This window comes from Halichoerus grypus, chromosome 12 (genome assembly GCF_964656455.1).
Source record: "Halichoerus grypus chromosome 12, mHalGry1.hap1.1, whole genome shotgun sequence".
In the NCBI taxonomy this organism is placed as follows: Eukaryota; Metazoa; Chordata; class Mammalia; order Carnivora; family Phocidae; genus Halichoerus; species Halichoerus grypus.
The window spans coordinates 95,946,394-95,967,720 of record NC_135723.1 but is presented as its reverse complement, the minus strand read 5'-3'; the positions used below and the strand labels follow the sequence as shown (position 1 = coordinate 95,967,720).

At 36.4% G+C, this 21,327-nt stretch overlaps 1 protein-coding gene across 11 annotated transcripts in view; it reads left to right on the top strand.

Moving 5' to 3' along the window:
* TPK1 (thiamin pyrophosphokinase 1) overlaps window positions 1-21,327 on the top strand; it is a 338,615-nt gene that overhangs the window by 63,779 nt on the left and 253,509 nt on the right. For 10 of the 11 annotated variants that reach the window (XM_078059678.1, XM_078059685.1, XM_078059677.1 and 7 more), the window contains one exon: window positions 7,357-7,428. The exons of the other annotated variant lie outside the window; for it this stretch is intronic. In XM_078059678.1, the coding sequence (XP_077915804.1) occupies window positions 7,357-7,428 (72 nt within the window). The remainder of the gene's footprint in view (window positions 1-7,356; window positions 7,429-21,327) is intronic. 11 annotated transcript variants of the gene reach the window in all.

Here is a 21,327-nt window from a genome sequence, read left to right as displayed (position 1 = left end):
TAATGATGAAATACAAAATGTGAACCAATCAATTACTAGTAAGAAGATTGACTCAGGACTCAAAAACCTCCCGACAAAAGTCCAGGACCAGAATGGCTTCACAGTTAAACAATCAAAGAAAGTTAATATCAATCCTTCTAGAAATCTTAGAAAAAATAGAGGAGGGAGTTCTTCCAAACTCATTTTACAAGGCCAGCATTACCCTAACACCAAAACCAGACAAGGATGCCACAAGAAAGGAAAGTTACAGGCTAATATCCCTGATAGACATAGATGTAAAAATCCTCAATAAAATATTAGCACATCGAATTCAACTATATATTAAAGGATCATACACGGTGATCAAGTGGGATTTATTCCAGAAATGGAAGGATGGTTCATCCAAAAATCAGTTAACATGGCACACCACATTAACAAAATGAAGGATAAAAATCCTAAGATCATCTCAATAAGATGAAGAAAAAGGATTTGACAAAATTTAACATCCCTTTATATAAAAACTCAAGAAAGTGGGGATAGAGGAAACACTTCAACATAATAAAGGCCATATATGACAACACCACCCTCAACTGTGAAAAGCTGAAAGCTTTTCTTCTAAGGTCAGGAACAAGACAGGGATGCCCATTCTTGCCACTTACATTCAACATAATACTGGAAGTTCTAGACATGGCAGTTAGGCTTCTTGAAAAAGAAAGAAAGGCATCCAAGTTGGAAAGGAAGAAGTAAAATTATCAAAATTTGTAAATGATGTGATATTATATATAGAAAACCATAAAGACTCTACCAAAAAACTGTTAGGACTAATAAACAAATTCAGTAAAAGTTGCAGGATTAAAAATCAGTACACAAAAATTACTTCATTTCTATACACTAATAATGAACTATCAGAGAAATTCAGAGAATAATCCCATTCACAATTTCATCAAAAAGAATAAAGTTACCTAGGAATAAATTTAACCAAGAAGGTGAAAGATCTGTATATTGGAAACTGTAAGACATTGATGAAAAACTGAAGAAGACACAAATGGAAAGATATTCCGTGCTCATGGACTAGAAGAGTTAATATTGTTAAAAGGTCCATACTGCTCAAAACAATGTACAGATTTAATGCAATCCCTATCAAAATTCCAAAGGCATTTTTCACAGAAATAGAACAGACTATCCTAAATTTTGCAGAAGCACAAAAGACCCCGCATAGCCAAAGCAATTTTGATAAAGAACAAAGCTGGATACATCACAGTCTCTGATTTCAAAATATATTACAGAGCTATGGTAATTAAAACAGTATCGTATTGGCATAAAAACAGACACATAAGTCAATAGAACACATTAGAGAGCTCAGAAATAAATCCATACATACATGGTCATTAATCGATGACAAAGGAGCCATGAATATACAGATGGGGAAAATGCAGTCTCTTCAATAAATGGTGTAAGGAAAATGGACATCCACAAGCAAAGGAATAAAACTGGACCACTATCTTACACTATACAAAAAAAATAAACTCAAAAAGGATTAGAGATTTAAACATAAGACCTGAAACCATAAAACTCCTAGAAGAAAACATAGGCAGTAAGCTCCTTGACATAGGTCTTGGTGCTGATTTTTGAATCTGATACCAAAAGCATGAGTTGGGACATCAATCTAAAAAGCTGTACAGCAAAGGATAGCATCACCAAAATGAAAAGACAGCCTCCTGAATGGGAGAAAACAATTGCAAATCTTATATCTGATAAGGGACTAATATCCAAAATATACAAAGAATTTGTACAACTCAATAGCAAAAAAAAATCCAATGAAGAAATGGGTAGAAGACCTTTTTCTATTTTTTTTTTTTTTTTTTTTTTAGAGTTTATATTTTAAGTAAACTCTACACCCAACATGGGGCTCAAACTTAGAATCCTGAGATCAAGAGTCACATGTTCTATCAACTGAGCCAACTAGGTACCCTTGAATAGACCTTTTCAAGAGAAGACTCATGGATGACCAACAGGTACATGAAAAGATGGTAAATGTCAATAATCATCAAGGAAATGCAAATCAAAACTACCGTAAGATGATGACCTTGTGCCTGTTAGAATGGCTATTATCAAAAAGACAAGAAATAACAAGTGTTGATGAGGATGTGGAGAAAAGGGACTCTCTTACATGTTGGTCGCAATATAAATTGGTGCAGCCATTGTGGAAAATGGTATGGAGATTCCTCAGAAAATTAAGAATAGAGCTACAATAGACCCAGCAATTCCACTTCTGGGTATTTATCCAAAGACAACTAAAGCACTGATTTATAATTTAAACAGCTATAAACATCTCCATTTTTATTGCAGCATTATTTACAATAGCCAAGATAGGGAAGCAACCTAAGTGTCCATTGATGGATGAATGGATAAAGAAATTTTGGTGTGTATGCATACATATGTATATTATATATGTATATATGTGTATATTATATATCTATAATGTAATTATTCAGCTATAAAATAGAATGAAATCTTGTCATTTGCTGCAACATGGATGGACCTTGAGGTCATTATGCTAAATTAAATAAGCAAAAGAAAAATCCCGTATGAGGTCTTCTATATATGAAATGTAAAACAAAACAAACCTATAGATACAGAACAGATCGGTGGTTGCCAGAGGTGGGTATGGTGGGGAGGGAAATTGGTGAAATGTTTTCTTTTTCTGTTTAAATAAATTGGATTTAAATTTTGGAATTCTGAAATAAAAAGAAATTGGATTTCTTGGTATTTGCTGTTCTATTGTCCTTGCACTTCTTAACTAAAAGAAAATCTTGATATAATATGGTTCTCCAAGATGAAATAGAATTATCTTTGCCTTCTGTTGCAGTGGGCTTTTTTCTTGGCTTTATACCTGAAGTCCAAACAGACTTTTGGGCTCTAATGACCCTTGTTGGAGTAATTGCCGAATCATTACTTTATGGAATAGTTTTTAGTTCTCTTTTCCTTGCTCCAGGACTTTAAAAAATTTATAGACTTTTTTTTTTTAAAACAGCTTTATATTTACAGAAAATTGAAATAGTAAAGAGAATTCCCATATAATTAATGAATCAATATTAATACATTATTATTAGTTTATTATTGGTTGCATCATTTATTCAAATTTCCTTAGTTTTTACCTAATGTTAATTTTCTTTTCCTGAGTCCCTTTCATGTACCGTGCTGTATTTAATTATCCTATCTTCTTAGGATCCTGTTTGTATCAATTTCTCTTCGTACTTAACTTCAGGATTTCCAGGTACCTTTGGAGCACTTGGGTTTCATATATCCAGGATCAGGTATCTTCCATCTTCTGCCATAATTGAAACCCTTTTGAAAAAGCAATTCTAGTACTACTGATTTAATGTTTGAAGAGTTGAGACCAGTCTACGTTGTTCTCTGTTCTTTAAAATGGAAGGTATTATATATTTTTGTAAAGAAAAAGTTCTCTTGCATTTGAAATCGTGTTCTCTATTCTTACATTTCTCTTTGAGATTGCCTTAGGATATTTGATTTAAAAATTTGTTGTCTTTATAGTATAACGAGGAAGTTCTTCACAGCCTTTTCTTAAATCTGTTTGTGTATCCCAGAACTACATCAGTGTCATAGCTTGAGAAATACTTGAGGTAATACTATTCATTTCCTTATTTCCACGTTCCTGACTTTCTCTCTTTATATAAATTTCTGTAAATTAGAGCCAAAGGCAGTGTCCCATGATTTAGTACCCCATAGTGTTGTGGAATTCCAATAACTAAACTGTTTAGTTACAATAGGTAGTTTGGATTCTCCTTTTTTTGCAACCTATGGATTAGTAATCATGAGGGCTTTGAGTTGAATATCAAACTGACTTCATCGAGTTAAAATGCCATAGGAGATTGGATGAGAAAAGGAAAGAGTATCAGTTCCTAGTACCTAAGTATTTGTAGATAGAACGAGGTTAATATATATATGTTATATATAGAAATTGCTAAAGTAAATTTTTGATTATTAATAACTTAATTGTACTATACGTTTTCATACTGCATCATTCTTTTCAAAAATGCCTTCATAGATACTACCTTAGTGAAAGTATTGGTTTAGAGGAGCAGTAATGTGGATAATAAAGCCTTTCCCCTCATCACACTGCTCTTTGAGCCACAAAAATGCTGAGGTTACATATCAAAAAATCTGTGCTGGAAGGTGGTTTCATTCATTCATTTAAATATACGTATCACATTGTATATTTTTTAGCAGTGTAGATCTTGTCAAATCTTAAAGGACTATTGGTTTATCCAAATTACTATCACCATTAACATCATATTGAGCCCTTACCATGTGTCAGGCTATGAATTTCTTATATTGATGTTCCATCCATGTTGAATGAATGAATGAATGAATGGGCAAAAGTTTTACTTCCTGCATTTTGATGCATGCCTGTTTCTCTTTAAAATCCTCTTCTAATTCCTATCTAGATTGTCTCAGCCAGCCTGATCATTAATTAAAATTTAGTTTCTCTCTATAGGATAGGGCAACCCCAAATAATAGTGATGTAAAATGGAAGTTTTCTTCACATGAAAGAAATCTGTAAGCAGGCAATGAAGTGGTAGAATGGGAGGCTTGCTTCATGGAGTCATGGGAGACCCAGCCTCCTTCAGGCTGTTGCTCTTGTTTTGATGATCCTAGGTGGCTGCTAAAATTTTATTCAGCAGTTCCTCAGTTGATCCAGATGGCAGGATGGAGAAAGACAAGAAGCAGAGGATCGAGCCCTTTCTGTTTTAAGGAGACTCCCTGCAAGTAACTTATAAAGGTCTAATACACATCTCCTTGGCCAGACTTAATCTTAAAACCACATTTTGCTGCAAAGGAGTCTGGGATATATAGTTTTTCACCTGGACAGTAATGGGCCCAGTAAAACAAAAAACAGAAAGCAAAACAAAGTAAAAACCAAAAATGAAACAAAATGAAACCCTCCCCCCTCCCCCCTGCTCAGGATTCTGTTGTTAAGAAGAGAAGGAATATTCTGAGGCAGTTATGGTCTCTGCCACAATCATTCACAGTAATGCGGCCCAAAGGAGCATCCTGGATTCCCTTTACCTCTTGATAAGTGATTTTGCCAATTCTCAAACCTCCTGTCATCACCGTCTTAACTTGTTTATGCCTCCTCCTGCTTCCCCTCTCCAGAATTAGTGGGAAAAGTCCTGAAATTAGAGATGGACCAGATGATGTCCTCTAATTGCTAGTGAACTCCAAATGAATTTGTAGTTTTAAAATTGTGGACTGTCACCTTCCGTAATCCACTTCTTACAGTGGTTGTTTTGAAATGGTTCACATTGTACTCTTAATTCCATATTCTCACTTTGGTTTTGTTTACTTACAAATAAATCAGCCATACTCCACCTCTGCCTCGGTGCTGTGTGTCTCTATATGTCTTCATGTACCTCCATCTCAACTGATTTTCATCCATAGGATGTAAGTCTGAGGAGGGCCGCAAGCTCAGTGGTGCCTGAACAGGAGTATTTTGTGCTCTATAAATGCCTGCTAAATGAATGAATGAATCCCAGCCTTTCTTCCTCTTCTCTTCAGAATATAAGATTGTTTCTATATTTAAAGAATCTTCTCTTGACTTAGCTGCCATTTTCCCTTCATTTCTCACAGTTCACTTTTTATTTTTTAACAAGCGGCATTCTCCTCCTGGTTTACTAACTCCTTGTTCTCTTCCCTGTCTTGAGGCTCCCTCTGTGACTTTTCAGATTTTGCTTTGAGATTTCCCCTCCTCAATGGCCTTTTCTGGTTGTTCAGTCTCTATGACCTCTCTAGAGCACGCTGTGTTATTGACAGCGCGTTCTGGGAAATACCCTCTTCCTTCTTGTGCCTTTCTCATTTTTCCTTCTGCATTTCCTTTGTTGATGTCCTTCAGCTCTGTAGTGGTGAGCCAAACAGTATGATGTTGCTTTCCTCCTTTGTTCTTTTGTGTCTGCCCCTTCTTTGCAATATCTCAGCTGCTAGGCTGCTCTTTGACCTTGGCTATTATTTCTGTATGCATGATTACCAAATAGACACAAATTGCTTTTAGTACTCATTTCTGCATCCCTTTTAAATACTTCCTGGGTGCCTCAACTTAAACTCCTCTATCTATTTAAACAGTATGTCTGATATCGGGGATGCTGGTCCCTGTCTTGGTTTCCTGTCATTAGGGCATTGCTTCTGAAACTACATGCTGGTAACCCTAATGGTGAAGGATAGCAATTTCCTGTGTGGTGTTTTCCTTGTCTGGACTGCCCCTCCCTTTATTCTTTCCACCTTCTTTTTTTTCCTTTTAAGATCAAGTTCAGAAATCTGCATTTCACAAAGATTTCTAGGGTGACATGAGACCTTACTGACTCTCTGGGCTTTGAACTCCTGCCACACTCATCTGTGTATTACCTGGTCCTCTTCATGTACTTGTGTTGTATTGTATTGTAGAATAAATTCTCTTTATTATAAATGTTTTGTCTCACAGATACTCTGTAATCTTACTCCTCTTTGTACTCTGAGTGCCTCCTATGTAATCAGCACCTAAGAGTGTGTGCTATGGATGATGGCATCCCCTTTTCATTTCCTTATCTTGTTCCATTTCTAACACTGAGATTGCTTAAAAAATTAATTTTTCTTATCACCAAACAAATATTTCTCTTCCATAAATGAAATGGAGCGCTTGGACTGAGCTGAATGACAGGTTTTCAACAGCCTGATTGCATTTTGCTTTGCACTATTTTTAGTACATTATAAAGGGCTTACAATGACTGTTGGAGAAGAAACTTTTCTCTGTCTTTTGAGTGTCTTCATCTTTTGAGTGCCATCTAAAAACTTGGAGTAAAAGAGTCATGAAAAGAGCTAGTGGGATTCTGTGCATACCAAAGTTTGTATGGGGAGGAAAGAGATACGGAGTAGGAGAGAGAAAATGAATAAATGAGAATGAGTGTGAAAACGCGTGCCCTCCAGGCCCCACTACTTGGTAAATAATGTCAGGATGATGTTGGACCAGCCAGATGGAAGACTAGTTGTGTCAAAGGGGTGGATATCTCATAAGGATGAGAATTCATTTTAAGAACATTTTTGCTCCTCATCCCCTACAAAAAGAAGCTTACCCAATTGTTTTTATGATAAATTGTTTTTATAATCAATTCCTCAGCAATATAGTAATTTGGACAGACATATTGGATGAAGTAGATCAGTTAAAGTATGTTGTCCTTTAAAATTAAAGTATGAGAAATTAGTTGTAGTTGAAATTTAGCTCTGTGGAGATTGAAAATCTGGATTAGTGTAGTGTGATTCCAGACTCAAATGAGGGGAACAGTGGACTCTGTTCACCTACTTATTTTACTTCTTTTATTTCCATAGGGAAGTTGAAATACTGCCTTGTGGTTCTGAATCAGCCTCTGGACAAATGTGTTCGTCATCTTTGGAGCAAAGGTAATCTTAATTAGCATTTATATTTCTTTACTTTCTTAATCTATTTAGGACTAATATGACTATTAAATATTCCAGAATATAACTACAATACCAAAAAGTGGAACTTATAATGAAGTGATATAATTATTGAATTATCAGAAGAATGGATCTGCTCTGTTAAGTAGTTTCTATGGGTGGTTTCCACAGGATGGATCCCCCAAGGACAGAATTACAATGTAGCATCACTATGCGTTATTTCATATATCAGCTATGGGGATGTTAATCCTGAGTACTCACTAAGTGTTTGTTGAAGTGTGAATAGTTTTGGCACCAGCAACAATAAAAAGCATCCTCAAGCCTCACTCATCCTAGTATCCAGCAATAAGATATCTGCAGGGTGACCAGATTTACAAAAAAAAAAAAAAAAAAAAAAAGACTAACAGTATATTAGAATCTCAAGGGATGCTGAAAAATGTAAACATGCAGTAGTTTTGCAGAATTAATACTTTTGTGAGTTTTCCTGTAAGAAACAGACTTTATTAACTTTTTTACATTATTCTTTGATTTTTATACCGTTAGCTCTAGGCAAGAAAATAGTATTAAATATCATTTACTGTTTTGAACCTCTGCTCTTCCATGAAATCTTGAGCTTTTTTCAAAGGGATACTTCTTTTAAGGTTAGCAATGTAAATTTTAAGCCAAATTAGACAGGCAGAAGAATGTGATTCTTGATATATTGATGCATATTCCAGATGATTCTCTCTTATTGCAGAATTCTTTTGTATCCTCCGCATCAAGGCTATATGTCTTAGAATGCAAATCTGTTATGTCAATAAGCTCACATCTGTGGACAGAGGTAGTTGTGATACTAGGGGGAATAGATCATTATGGATGATTTTGTATAATGAATTTTTCTTGTTCTATGGGTGATTACCATGAAAACACTTTATTCTAAATTTAGCTATCTTTATGTTAGCCAACTGAAAATGTCACGTTATTATTGCACTGAAAGTTGGAAAGCTATTTAACCAGTAACTTCTAGAACTTCTCACTTGCTTGTAATTAGGTGGTTATTCAGGTGCCATCAGAAAGGTCATTTTGTTGTCACATCAGTGCCTAGTGCTGTGTCTAGCACATAATTGCTTAGAAATTACAACCAGTGAAAGTGAATTTAATATGACTTACATTCCTAAAAAATACCAAAATAAACTGATTAGGTACATCCTTTTTATCTGAACTCATTACCAGGTTTTATTATATTTTTAGGATAGTGTGTGAACAGCTGTGTTTTATTGCACATCTTAAAAATAGACAAAATAAGGGCGCCTGGGTGGCTCAGTTGGTTAAGCGACTGCCTTCGGCTCAGGTCATGATCCTGGAGTCTTGGGATCGAGTCCCGCATCGGGCTCCCTGCTCAGCAGGGAGTCTGCTTCTCCCTCTGACCCTCCTCCCTCTCATGCTCTCTGTCTCTCATTCTCTCTCGCAAATAAATAAAATCTTAAAAAAAAAAAAAAAGACAAAATAATCATTGATGGGAACGACTGGAAACCTTGGGTAGGGAAAACTACATCTAGGAAGTCTCATTTTGGAGGGTGAAGGATCCCATTTTGTCCATAGTGTGAAACAATGTAGATTTTTGAGCTGACTGAAGTTTCTGATTGCATTTGTTTCCTGCAGTGAATTGGATTTGAAAAAGTTTCATACCGGACATACACCAACTATTTATTTGATTTGCATAAAAAAATGAACAGTAGGCCAGTCTGTAATACATAGAACTAAAAATATTTAAATGTGACATGGACTGCAATGGTTAGATAAATCTCGTTTCCAAAATAACTTTTCTTTAGGTTATTGAAATGTACTTTCATATATATGTCCAGGATAATTCTTGGCTCTCTGGAGCCATTAACCATTATAAAAAGTGGATCTGTTCATAACTACTGAGGAAAGGTAGAATAGGAGTTTTGTGATTCTCACAACAGAAGCTGTGATTTTTTTTTTGTTTGTACTGTCCTGTTTTGTGTTGTTCTTCTTCCAAATAAAACTTAAAAAAAAAGAAGAAGAAGAAGGTATTGGGCGACTAAATGGCTCAGTCGGTTAAGTGTCCAACTTTTGGTTTTGGCTCAGGTCATGATCTCAGGGTTGTGAGATTGAGCCCTGGGCAGAGCTCCACACTCCTTGGGAAGTCGGCTTGAGATTCTCTCTCCGTCTCCCTCTGCCTCTCCTCTCACGTGTATGCATGCACCCTGTCTCTCTAAAATAAACCTTTTTAAAAAAAAAACTGGATATTAAGGAGGGCACTTGTTATGATGAGCACTGGGTGTTGTATGAATCACTGAATTCTACTCCTGAAACCGATATTGCACTGTATATTAACTAACTAGAATTTAAATAAAAATTTGAAAAGAGAAAACAAAAACAACCCAACAAATAAAAGTAAAAAAAGAAATATAGGGAGACTTTGAGCTTGAGTTGCCGATGTTAACAAAAGAGAGAGGCCTAGAAAAAACTGTAGGGCAGCGTGGAGGGCCTGGGACGGAAGACGGCGTTGCAGCTTGGGATTTCAGCAAGTAAGTGCCGGAAGCAGCCTTGCTGGCTACTCTTTGTCCTGTATATGTGTCATTTTCTGTAAGTTTCTGTAACAAGTCTGAAGATTTGTGAAGAATGGAAAACAAGGGGCGAAATCCAGACTATTATATCAAAACAAAGACAAAATTTGGAGTCTACTGCACACTGTCAGTCTTTTATATAATATCAATCATTTAACTTCAATCTATGCTAAGGACTTCTGGCAAGTAGGGATTTCCTGAGATTCCCTTAAGGGGAAAGACTATTTTGAAGGTTTATTTATTAGTTTTGCCCTGCAACGTTTATATGACATATTATGCAATTTATTTTAAATGACTGAAGAAGGGATTCAAGGGAGATTAAAAGTAGAGAAGTTTTTAAATGTATTTTCTCTTTAATACCTCATGAAGTTTCAGTGATTTTCTTGGTCCTTTTATTTTTTTTAAGATTTTAAAAAATTTATTTATTTGACAGCACAAATAGGCAGAGCGGCAGGCAGAGGGAAAGGGAGAAGCAGGCTCTCTGCTGAGCAGGGAGCCCGATGCAGGGCTTTCTTGGTCCTTTTTTTCTTTTTTTTTTTTTTAAAGATTTTATTTATTTATTCATGAGAGACAGAGAGAGAGAGAGGCAGAGGGAGAAGCAGGCTCCCAAGGAGCAGGGAGCCCGATGTGGGACTCGATCCCAGGACCCTGGGATCATGACCTGAGCCGAAGGCAGACGCTTAAGCATCTGAGCCACCCAGGGGCCCTTTCTTGGTCCTTTTAATCCCTACCTCTCCCAGCAGTTTGTATACTTGATTTAATCTGGAGATATAAAATAATTACAGAGGTAGGTAGATAGATGAAAAGCCAGAACCGTAGCTAGTATCTAACTTTTCTGTAACTGTCAGAGGTTACTGGCATTTGTAAATGGATATTGTCTTCAGATTTCTTAACTATTTTTTTTTTTTTTGAATCAGACTTTCTCTTTCAGTAAATGTCTTTCTCATCCTGAAAATGTGATAAGTGAAGAAAAATAGGGAAGTCTGTTTGAAGAATTCTGCTTATTTCTTTTGTAGATCAGTTATTCTCCACTTGGGGTCACCATGCTTACCAGGATCTCCAAAGGTAGTAGGAGAGATCTGAGTTACATAAAAAAATAAAAAATAAAAAAAATCTGACATTCACTTACCTGGGGTGAGGTTTTAGATGGACCATATATCAGGTTTCTAGGAGTTTGACTTATTAAAGTGTATCTTCATTTTTAATGTGAGTTCACGGCTTTTCTCTTGTCTTTTCCATTTGATCCGTAGAACATGGTGACCATGCAAATTAGATTATGAATAGATTATCAGATTACAGTGATGCCAGGTGCTTATCTACAGTGTGACACTCTTTTCCTCTAAAAGGAGTTTTCTTCACTTGATTTCTTTCTTTTTCAGTTCTCTGGTAAAAAACCTTCAGATCATGCCAGGGTGTGGGCACCATACTCCAGTTCATTGCCAATGAGACTTTAAGACATAAAACATCTGACAAATCGGGCAGGTCTTTGAGGTTAAAAGGACACCCATGCAGCATACGTGAATCAAAATAGAAACAAGGTCTTTGAATTTATAACATCAGTGTTTTCCCTTCTGGTTCATTGGTAATTAATGCTTGCTGAGGCCATTCTAGGTCAGGCATTGGGTCCAAAGCTGGGGATGTAATGGTCAGCTCTTAGTTGTGGCTGCAGTTAAGTTAGGGGAGCACAGACGTAGGTGCTTCCTCACAAAGGCAGGTCAGAGGCCTGGGAGCCACAGGTCCTTAAAATGAACTTGCTTATCCATGTTTGTTTGTTTGTTTGTTTATTTTGCGAGAGAGAGAGAGCGTGTGCACGAGAAGGGGGAGGGTTAGAGGGAGCAGCAGACTCCCAGCTGAGCAGGGAGCTGGACTTGGGACTAGATCCCGGGACTCCAGGATCATGACCTGAGCCAAAGGCAGTCGCTTAACCAACTGAGCCACCAGGCGCTCTCATCCATGTTTCTTAAGTAGCTGAAATTACCATAGTATTTGATTGACTATACTTTGGTCATGTCTGTATGCCTTTTACTTCCTTTTTTAAATAAAAACACCTTACATAAATCGGTTTTTAATAGAATCCTGACTTGCTCTTCTAATGAACTGATCTTGTGCTAGTAATTAGTACTGCCATCAGATTTAACTTTTAGATGATGTAGGAATCTGCTGTAAGGCACCTTGCTTCAAAAGTAGTTTTGTTGTATCAACCCTTTCCTTTATAAATTGTGTACTCCAGGACTCGGTAAGCTTCTTTTTACCTGGTTATTTGAGGTTAAGCTCAGCCAAAGTTAGCATATTTACATAAGATTCTTTTTTTTCTTTTTCTATTCCCATTTTTCTTTTCAGTGGGACCTCTACCTCATTTCTGGTATCTGGTGTGATTATTCTCCTAAAAATAAGAGAAATTGAATACATGCCATTTTTAGGGTGTAGATTGGTTGAATTGATTGGTTTGCTTTAGTATAACTTGGTATCACTGTTTTAATCTTATTACATCTGTTTATTTTATCCCCGTTAGAGGGATTTCCGGGGAAACATGTTTTTTGATAATCATCTTAAAATTTTGAAATCACCTTAATGCTACTCTGACAGCTGACTCTGGAAGGGCCAGTCCTGGTCCATCTTTTTTTTTTAAAGGAGTGTGTTTCTACATACACTACAGTTTTTTTTTTCTCTCGGGCCTCCTCTCTCACAGCTATTTCTTCTTACGTGTTTAATGATTGATATGATAAAAACTGATATTTGTTATTTTCTTTTTTTTTTGGATGACATAGATTTTTATTTATTTTTTTTGCCAACTTTCTCTCATCCTTTAAAGTTCAACACCAGTGCTGTCTTGTGAAGGAAGCTCCCTTAGCTAGCCTCCATAGAGAGATCTTCTAGTATTTGTATTGTTTTTCTATTACTTTTAAATGTCACTTTATCCATCCTTGAGGATAAGCTCCTTGAAAATTGATACAAAATGCTTTGCTTGATGGTGTTTCCTCTTCTGCCTGTGAGACTAGCCTGGGGGTAGTGATTGTAGGTCATGTTGGCAATTGCTGGAGGCCACTTTGATGCTATCTAGATCCTGGAAATACTCTTGCCCTGATGTGAACCCATTAGCAGGTGCATGCATATGGGATCTCTCTTGTTCTCTCTTCTGATTCATCTTCAGTCCTCAGCCTTGGTTGGATCCCTTTTCTACTTCTGCTAAACTTGAACACTATCATTCCTTTTTTTCCCCTCTACTCTCTGACTCCCAGATGCTTATTTGGTATTTCCTTGTACAATGAGTTAGAACTCATATTTTTATTAATCTCTTGTTCTTTCCACATTGCTCATGTGCAAATGTATTCCTTTTTTGCCTCTATGATTTTATGCCTTTGATGGTGGAGGTGCTAACAAATGCCATTGACTGTATTGTCTTTGTTCATTAAGTTATTATGGTAAGGTGCCTCTTCTGTTATATACAAAGATAGAAAATTATGCAGTTCAGCAGTACTCCTATCTTTTGACATTAGTGTCTAAAGAGATTTATCATATATTCTTATTTGTAATACTCATAAAACTCCTTTAAAATAATTTTGTTGTGAGAACTGTAGATTAACTTTATTTTTGTGAATTATAAATGATTGTTTTTCTCTAGATTTCCATCTTTAATTATAGAGCTATGTGTGCATTATAAAAATTTAAAGCCTCACAGTTTGTAATGAAAAAATCAGTCCTTATAAGTATTTACTATTCTCTTTATTATTTGTTTGTGCTTTATTTTTTCCTTTTTAATTATTTCCTATGAAATGATTTTCATAAGTATTTTGAAATACTCAGGGTAATAGATGAAATGTTACTAATAAAAAGGAAAATACCCCTGAAATGACAAGTGCCAGGCCATGTGACTCTGTATGGTTCATGGCAGGTAATATAGGCATTTTAACTGCCTGTTTTACTTTATTGTTTATGCCATTTAGTTCTGTGTCCTAACAGGTCAGTTTTTTGGGTTTTTTTGTTTTTTTTTTTAAGATTTATCTATTTGAGAGAAAGAGTGTGCATGCACAGAGGGGAGGGGCAGAGGGAGAGGGGGAAGAGAGAAAGTCTTTAAGCAGACTCTGTGCTCAGCGGGGAGCCCCATGCTGGGCTCTATCCCAGGACCCTGAGATCACAACCTGAGCCTAAACCAAGAGTTGGTCGCTTAACGACTGAGCCACCCAGGCGCCCCCCCCCCTTTTTTTTTTTTTTCAAGAGTTGGTCGCTTAACTGACTGAGCCACCCAGGTGCCCCTAGTATGTCAGTTTTTAATATGACCAGAAAATGGCTTCCAGGTTAGCATGGCTACTTATGGTTTATATATAGAGAGAGAACTATTGATGTATGCTCCATGTTTAATTTAATACATACTTTTTTTGCCTGATGTTAAGCCTCACTGGAGTGATCCTGAAGTGTAGTTAAAGAGAGGAGTAAGAACACCTTATTGATAGTTATCCTTCTCAGGAGCCTGAGCGGCAGCCTTCGTGCTGTGCTATCCTTAGTGAAACAGTCACAGGGAAAAAAAAGTCCCAACAGATTCTAGTTCTACACTAACTAGATGGTGGACTCCCACCTAAAACCTAGAAACCATCAGTAGAACATCCTCTCTACATAGCTCTCCAGGGGCAAATGCGACATGTCGCGTTTCTTTTCTTTCGGTTCTTTAGATCAAAGTACTCAGGAGTTAGATGGCCTTCCCTGAAATGCAGACATTGTTCTGTTCAACAGCTCTTCCTAGCAATTTGTAATGAGAAATGAAGGTTTCTCTACGGTGGTTTTTCCTCTATTTCAGTTCAGTTTACAGCTAATCCATTTAGTGTGTAAGACTTCTGGAAGAACAGGCTGGGGAAGCAACCAGAGAAACATGATGAAGTTCACATTTTCTCCCACATTGTATTGTGTTGTGCCCTTCAGAATCTAGAAGCATTTATTTTTACCCGGGTTCTATTTTAAACCCTGTATACTGTTATGTGTTAGATAAGTTCTAGTGTTTCTGTGTGTATTAAATGTCCAACTTTGTTTAGTGGCTTCTCCCTTGTAATAGGGTGTTTCAAAGCCAGCTACATCTGGAGGTTTATTTAATCGACTGTAGATGAGTTGAACATTTCCACTGGTTAGTATTTGTGTACAATGGTGGATTAAAAAATAACTTGAACTTTTCTGTAGTATTAGTCTTTGGGGGAAGCTGAGGCTCTCTGAGCTTTTAGTTTTACAAGAGTATCTGCTTGGAGTCTTTGGAAAGAAGCTGCTACTGGGAGGCAGAAAAGATAGAGGGTGTAACCAATGGGTTCTTTATCTCACTAGGAGACAAATGTCTGAGAGAAAATCTGGTCCACATTCTTTGTATGTCTAGAGTTCACTTGTGATGTTTAGTCAGCCTGAATGGGTAACAGAGGAGAAAACCTTAGGACAAAACACTTGTTTAAGCTACTAGAAGAGGAACAGTATTGGGAGGAAATACTCTATTTTTGAACATGTTTAGTGGAACTGAACAGTGTGAATTGTTTGATTCATCTCATGGCAGAATCTCGATGGAAATGAAACACTGATACCTTCTAGTAAGGCTTGCGATCTAAATAGTTACCATGAATTTAGTTTTTAGGAATAAGCTGGTTAAGACTACCTGGATGGGTAAAATAGCATGTACATTTTTGTCATTTGAGTATATCGAGGCAAAGACCTAGCAGATATGTTATCTGGGAAAATGCTAGGCTTTAGGGTATTTGGATTTTAGTTAGGATGATCTGAGAGGCATCTGTTCTAGTAATGAGTAGCTTAGTCATTAGACCTAAGAATCCTGTAATAGTTAAGCTTATCACAGTTTATTGAACTACCAAATTGACACCATTTGTGTCATTTTCTGTGCTCAGTGTTTCGCAGAACTTATGCTTCGAGCACATTTAAGCGAATATTGAGCCAAAGATCCGATGAGCAATTTGCATACTTTGTTCAGGTCCATTAAGTAGAACAGTTATGTACAAGCTTTGGTCCCTGTAAATAAGGCTGGCAGAAAAGATCTGTCCCAGTCATACAGAAACATTTGGGAGACTACAAGAAGATTATTTAATATAGAAGACATTTTGGTATATTAGTGGCACAAAACAAAGTTAGCTTTTGTTTGATATGAGACCAGAGACCTATTTTACCATTCCCATCCCCAAGATGATGGTCCATTTCTATTGAATGAGATCTTTTATCATTCTGGTTATTATAATACAAATATTATCAGATACTTAAGACTTCTGTGTTATTTTTATTCCCAGGATTCCTTCTTATGCCTTTGTGTTGTTTTTATAACCATAATATCATAGAGAGTGTAGGGAATTTGTACCACAATTTCAGTACTTAATATTTGAAATACATTTGGAGCGCTCTGGGTGGCTCAGTCGGTTAAGCGTCTGACTCATGATTTCAGCTCAGGTCATGATCTCACCGGTTGTGAGATGGAGCCTCACCTTGGGCTCTACACTCAGTGGGGAGTCTACTTGAGATTCTCTCCCTCTCTCCCTCCCAACACTCGTGATCCCTCTCTCTGTCTGAAATAAATAAATCTTTAAGAAAATATTTGAAATATATTTATAAATCTTCTGCTATACTTCCTAATTCCGTGGTACTTTATATAAAACTGCTGCACTTGATATTCTAAAGAAAGGTCATTTTTAAATATCAACTTTCACAGCATAACATTTTCTAATATGTTTACTGAAAGGCAAAAAACCCCCTCCATTACTTTGTTTTTTAATCCATATTTTTTTTAGCATGGTATGTGTCAAGCAATATACAAGGACTGGGATACCAGTGAGAAAGACACAGGCCCTTTTCTTAAAGTGCTTACAATCTCGTGTCTGATGTACCCATTCCCAATGTATATTCCAAATAGTCACTGTAAAGTGTATTATTGTGAGGGACTGATTTATTTTCCCCAAAATCATATGTTGAAGCTCCAGTGTGATATTTGGAGATAGTGCCTTTAAAGAGGTAACTAAGATTAAATGAGGTCTTAGGTGGGGTCCTAATGCAATAGGAGTGGTGTCCTTAGAAGAAGAAGAGACACCAGGGCTGGTGCTCTGAGAATAGGCCTTCGTGAGGACACAGTGAGAAAAGGTGCCCGTCTGCAAGCTGTGGGGAGAGGCCTCAGGACAAACCAGCGCTGCTCACACCTTAACTTTAGACCTCTAGTCTCCAGAACTGTGAGAAAATAAATTTCTGTTGTTTAAGTCATCCAGTCTATGGTGTTTTGCTCTGGAAGCCCTAGCAATCTAATGCAGTTGTATTCAAGACTTCTTGGCAAGTGGAGAATTGTTTTAACTCTTTGTTTTCTATAAAATAGCATTGATCTCAAAGGTCCTTTTTATTTGTGAGCCTGGTGCCAGGTGTTCTTATAGGCAGTCTTCATCTTACTGTAGTATGTTGTAGCTTCAATCCATTATTGGTAGGCATTGAAATTCAATGCTGAATAGCCTCAGACTGATATTGGTCCTCCTTGTTTACAGAAGACATTTCAGTGACTTCAGAAAAACAGTGGAAATATCATATATATTAGATATGAATTTGATGGATATAAATAGATTTGGGAAATAAATTTTGGACACCTTAAACACAGGGCAAAGTATAGATCAAATACAGCAAAACACAAATTTAAATAACTCAATTATCAATGATTATTTTGGGCATTAATTTATTACCCTGTATATATGTATTTGCTTTTCTTATTAAACATCAGTTAGAAAGTTTCTTTGCATTACTTTGGGACCATTATAAACCTCAGTCTGGATATTTTGTAGGTCATTTGACCTCAAGGCCAACCTTAAATGGATTTTTTTTCCCTCCTCCTTCATTGGATGTAGTTTTTATAAGATGTGGCCTGTTTGCGGTATGGTGGCCAGCCCTTTTGCAATAGATTTGTTCATTGAGTAGTAAATAAGGAATTAAAAATCCCACCACGGGACTCTTGGTGAAACTGTTGGTATTAGGTAAGATCATCTAGGGATGGAAGGATGTTCTAGGTGAGGGAGACAGTAGTTTTTAAACAAAGACTTAAATGTGTTTATAAAGAAGGGTTGTTCCTGTGCATGCTTTATTTTGTTTTTATAGTTTTGTGTTTCTGACTTGATAACAGACATGTAATCAAGATTTTAAGTAATCTCTACAACCAGTGCGGGGCCCAAACTCATAGCCCCAAGATCAAGAGTTTCATGTTCCACTGACTGAGCCAACCAGGTGCTCCCAGACATATAAATGTTTAAGATATGTTATTTGCTTTTTAATATGTACATTAGAAAAATACCTCCCCTTTCTTCACCCTCAATTCCTGCCACATTAATAATATATATATAACACTTGGGTGGTTTTTATGAAGTGAGTAGACTCACTGATGTAGCCATACTGGAAAAACGATTCAGCAGACTGTCCAAGGATGGTGAATGAAGTGGGTTAGTGAAATCAGCCGATATATTTGCTAAACTTTTATCTTTTAAAAGTTACCTGCCTCTTTCTTCTTTCTATGCAACTTAATAGTGAAAACGGGAAAAATACCAGTGATGGTTATTTCCTCCCAGTAAGTAATAAATGAATGACTGTAAGAATTGAGCATTATATAAAGTAGTTTATTTTAAATTCTTTCACTCTGCAGTTGAGATTTATTCTATATGTAAGTGGTCAATGTGTAAAACATATTTCAAGGTAGTGGATGTTAATGGAAGAATAATAGAATCATCCAGAATATTTGTTTCTGAGACTATGATTCTGCCATTAAATAAAAGTGTCTAAAAATGCACCTTCCCCTCCTGTACTCCATCATTTCCTTTAAGAACACAGGAGTATTTTGCTTGCTCAGTAATGTGATTATGTCTTTGGGATGTTCTTGGAAGTTCAAAACAAACGGTAGTGGATAAATAAGGTACATTGAATTTTTTTCAGCTGTCGGCAGCTTTTGGTTAGGTTAAAAAATAGATTGGTAATATTATGTTTCAGATGTACTTAACATTACCAGCCTGGATCATCCATTAGATATTTATTGAATGTATACCTTATTACTGGTTACAAACCCAATCTTTTTGCTTAATCATTAGTTTATACATCTTGTTTATAATGATGCATTTGGTAATTTTGGTCCTTTTCTTGGGGTTCCACTGGCACTCATTCATGATTCACAGGTTGTGCATTCTTCCTGTTCAGTAGCGTATAGACTATTGCAGAAATAAGAAAAGGGGCAATATCTTTATACTGGCTGGAAATAGGCTGGATTTGTCACCTTGGAGGGAGGGAAAAAAATACAGACTAAAATGTGTATGGATATGAATGTGCATAGAAAATTTAGGGATCTTTTTTTTAAAAAATATTTATTTGACAGAGAGAGAGAGCAAGAGAGGGGACACAAGGAGGGGGAGTGGGAGAGGGAGAAGCAGGCTTCCGGCTGAGCAGGGAGCCCGATGCGGGGCTCGATCCCGGGACCCTGGGATCATGACCTGAGCTGAAGGCAGATGCTTAACGACTGAGCCACCCAGGCGCCCCGAAAATTTAGGGATCTTGAGAAATAAAAATATGCCTTCAACAACTATGTATGTATTTAACTCAACAGATTTAATTGTTTTCTCTTATCCATATGGCTTATCCATGTCCATATGCTTAAATTCACCAGATTATCCTTTGCTTTGGTTATGTAGACAGGACTATTAGTTTTGTTTTTCCTTACCTTTTATTTTTATTAATATCACTTATTACTAAATCAAAGATGTCCTTGATAAAATACACTTTTAATCATAACATTCAATAGGCCTTTGAGTACTATGTTCCAAAACTCTCACTGGGTGATAGGAATATTATCAGTTGTCATGATGTTACACGTGGAACACTGTTGCTAGTTTTTAAGGGACATTTTTTAGCAGAGACTTCCATAATAACTTGCATTCCGTGTGAGCCCTTTTTTATCTTGTCTTAGATAACCAAGCAAAAATATAACATGTGAGTGTTACAGGTTAGTCTAAAACTAGCATTTTTTTCCTAACCATAACAGAATTGTAAGCATGCTTTAATAACTTCCTAATATTTTCTTGGAGAGGGGGTGAATTGTTTATGTTGTCAGAGTATAACAAATCAAGATATATCTGCTTTCTATGTTTTAAATAAACAACACTCCTGGGGGCATCTGGGTGACTCAGTTGGTTAAGCATCTGCCTTCAGCTCAGGTCATGATCTCAGGGTCCTGGGATCCAGCCCTGCGCCTGGCTCCCGACTCAGTGGGGAGTCTGCTTCTCCCTCCCTCTACCTCTTCCCTGGCTTGTGTGCACTCTCTGGCTCTCTCAAAATAAAATCTTAAAAAAGAAAAGAAAAGAAAAGAAACAGCATTCCTTTCCTGCACAGGAGAAAAATAAATAGAAAACATATGCAAACTTTTTTTTTTTTTTTTGTAAATAGAGAGTGATTCTTTCATACTTAATAACGTTAAAGACATTACATATGTTTAGTTAAATGTGGTATAGAAATGGTTTGGAGGTTCTGCTCGCAGGAAATGGTTTTTCTATCATGTCTATGACGTCTGCTAATTCTCCATAAACACACAGCTATGAACTATCCTAGCTAAGTATGATCCTGAGGCCTTCTATGGTAATTGGGGGCATTAACATTCATTCAGTTAACAAAACTCTTACGTTGTGGTATGAATGTGTATGTTTTATTCTTTATTAGCCTCAACTGGCATTTAAGTTTCTGGAAGGAAGGTGGAGCCATGTAATATCTGTATTCCTTGTCAAAAAAACAAAAACAAAAATCAACTCTAGTTATGGCAAATTTTGATGAACTGTGAATCTCAGCAAACTAGAAATTTTTTCTGCTAACCTTTGAGAAGTTGTGAATCCTAAATGTCAAACTCCCAATCAGTATGAAAACAACTTGGTAAAGATTCCGTCCATTCTCCTATTTCTTTTATCTCTCCACTAATGAGACTCCATATCTTGAATGTTGTTGGTCTTGGTACTTGGAGATCTTTTGCCATTAAAGTGGGTTTCAATTATATTTACTATATGGTACTTATTATGTCAGGAACAGTCACTAATTATTTTATAAAGATTTTTAATACTTGTTAAACACTGGTACAAACTGGAAGTGTTTATGTATTACTTAATGAATATTTCTATTTCAGTGTAGTATAGATAACAGCTTCATTAGCGTTTCAACTTTAGAATTAATGTAAAATTTACTAGTGCCTCCTGAGCGTTTTGGGTTTCTCCTAAACAATTTTATACTACCATACAGTTGTTGATGGTGTCTATTTTTCTTTTTAAATTTTGAAGTGAACTCATTGTAATTTCAC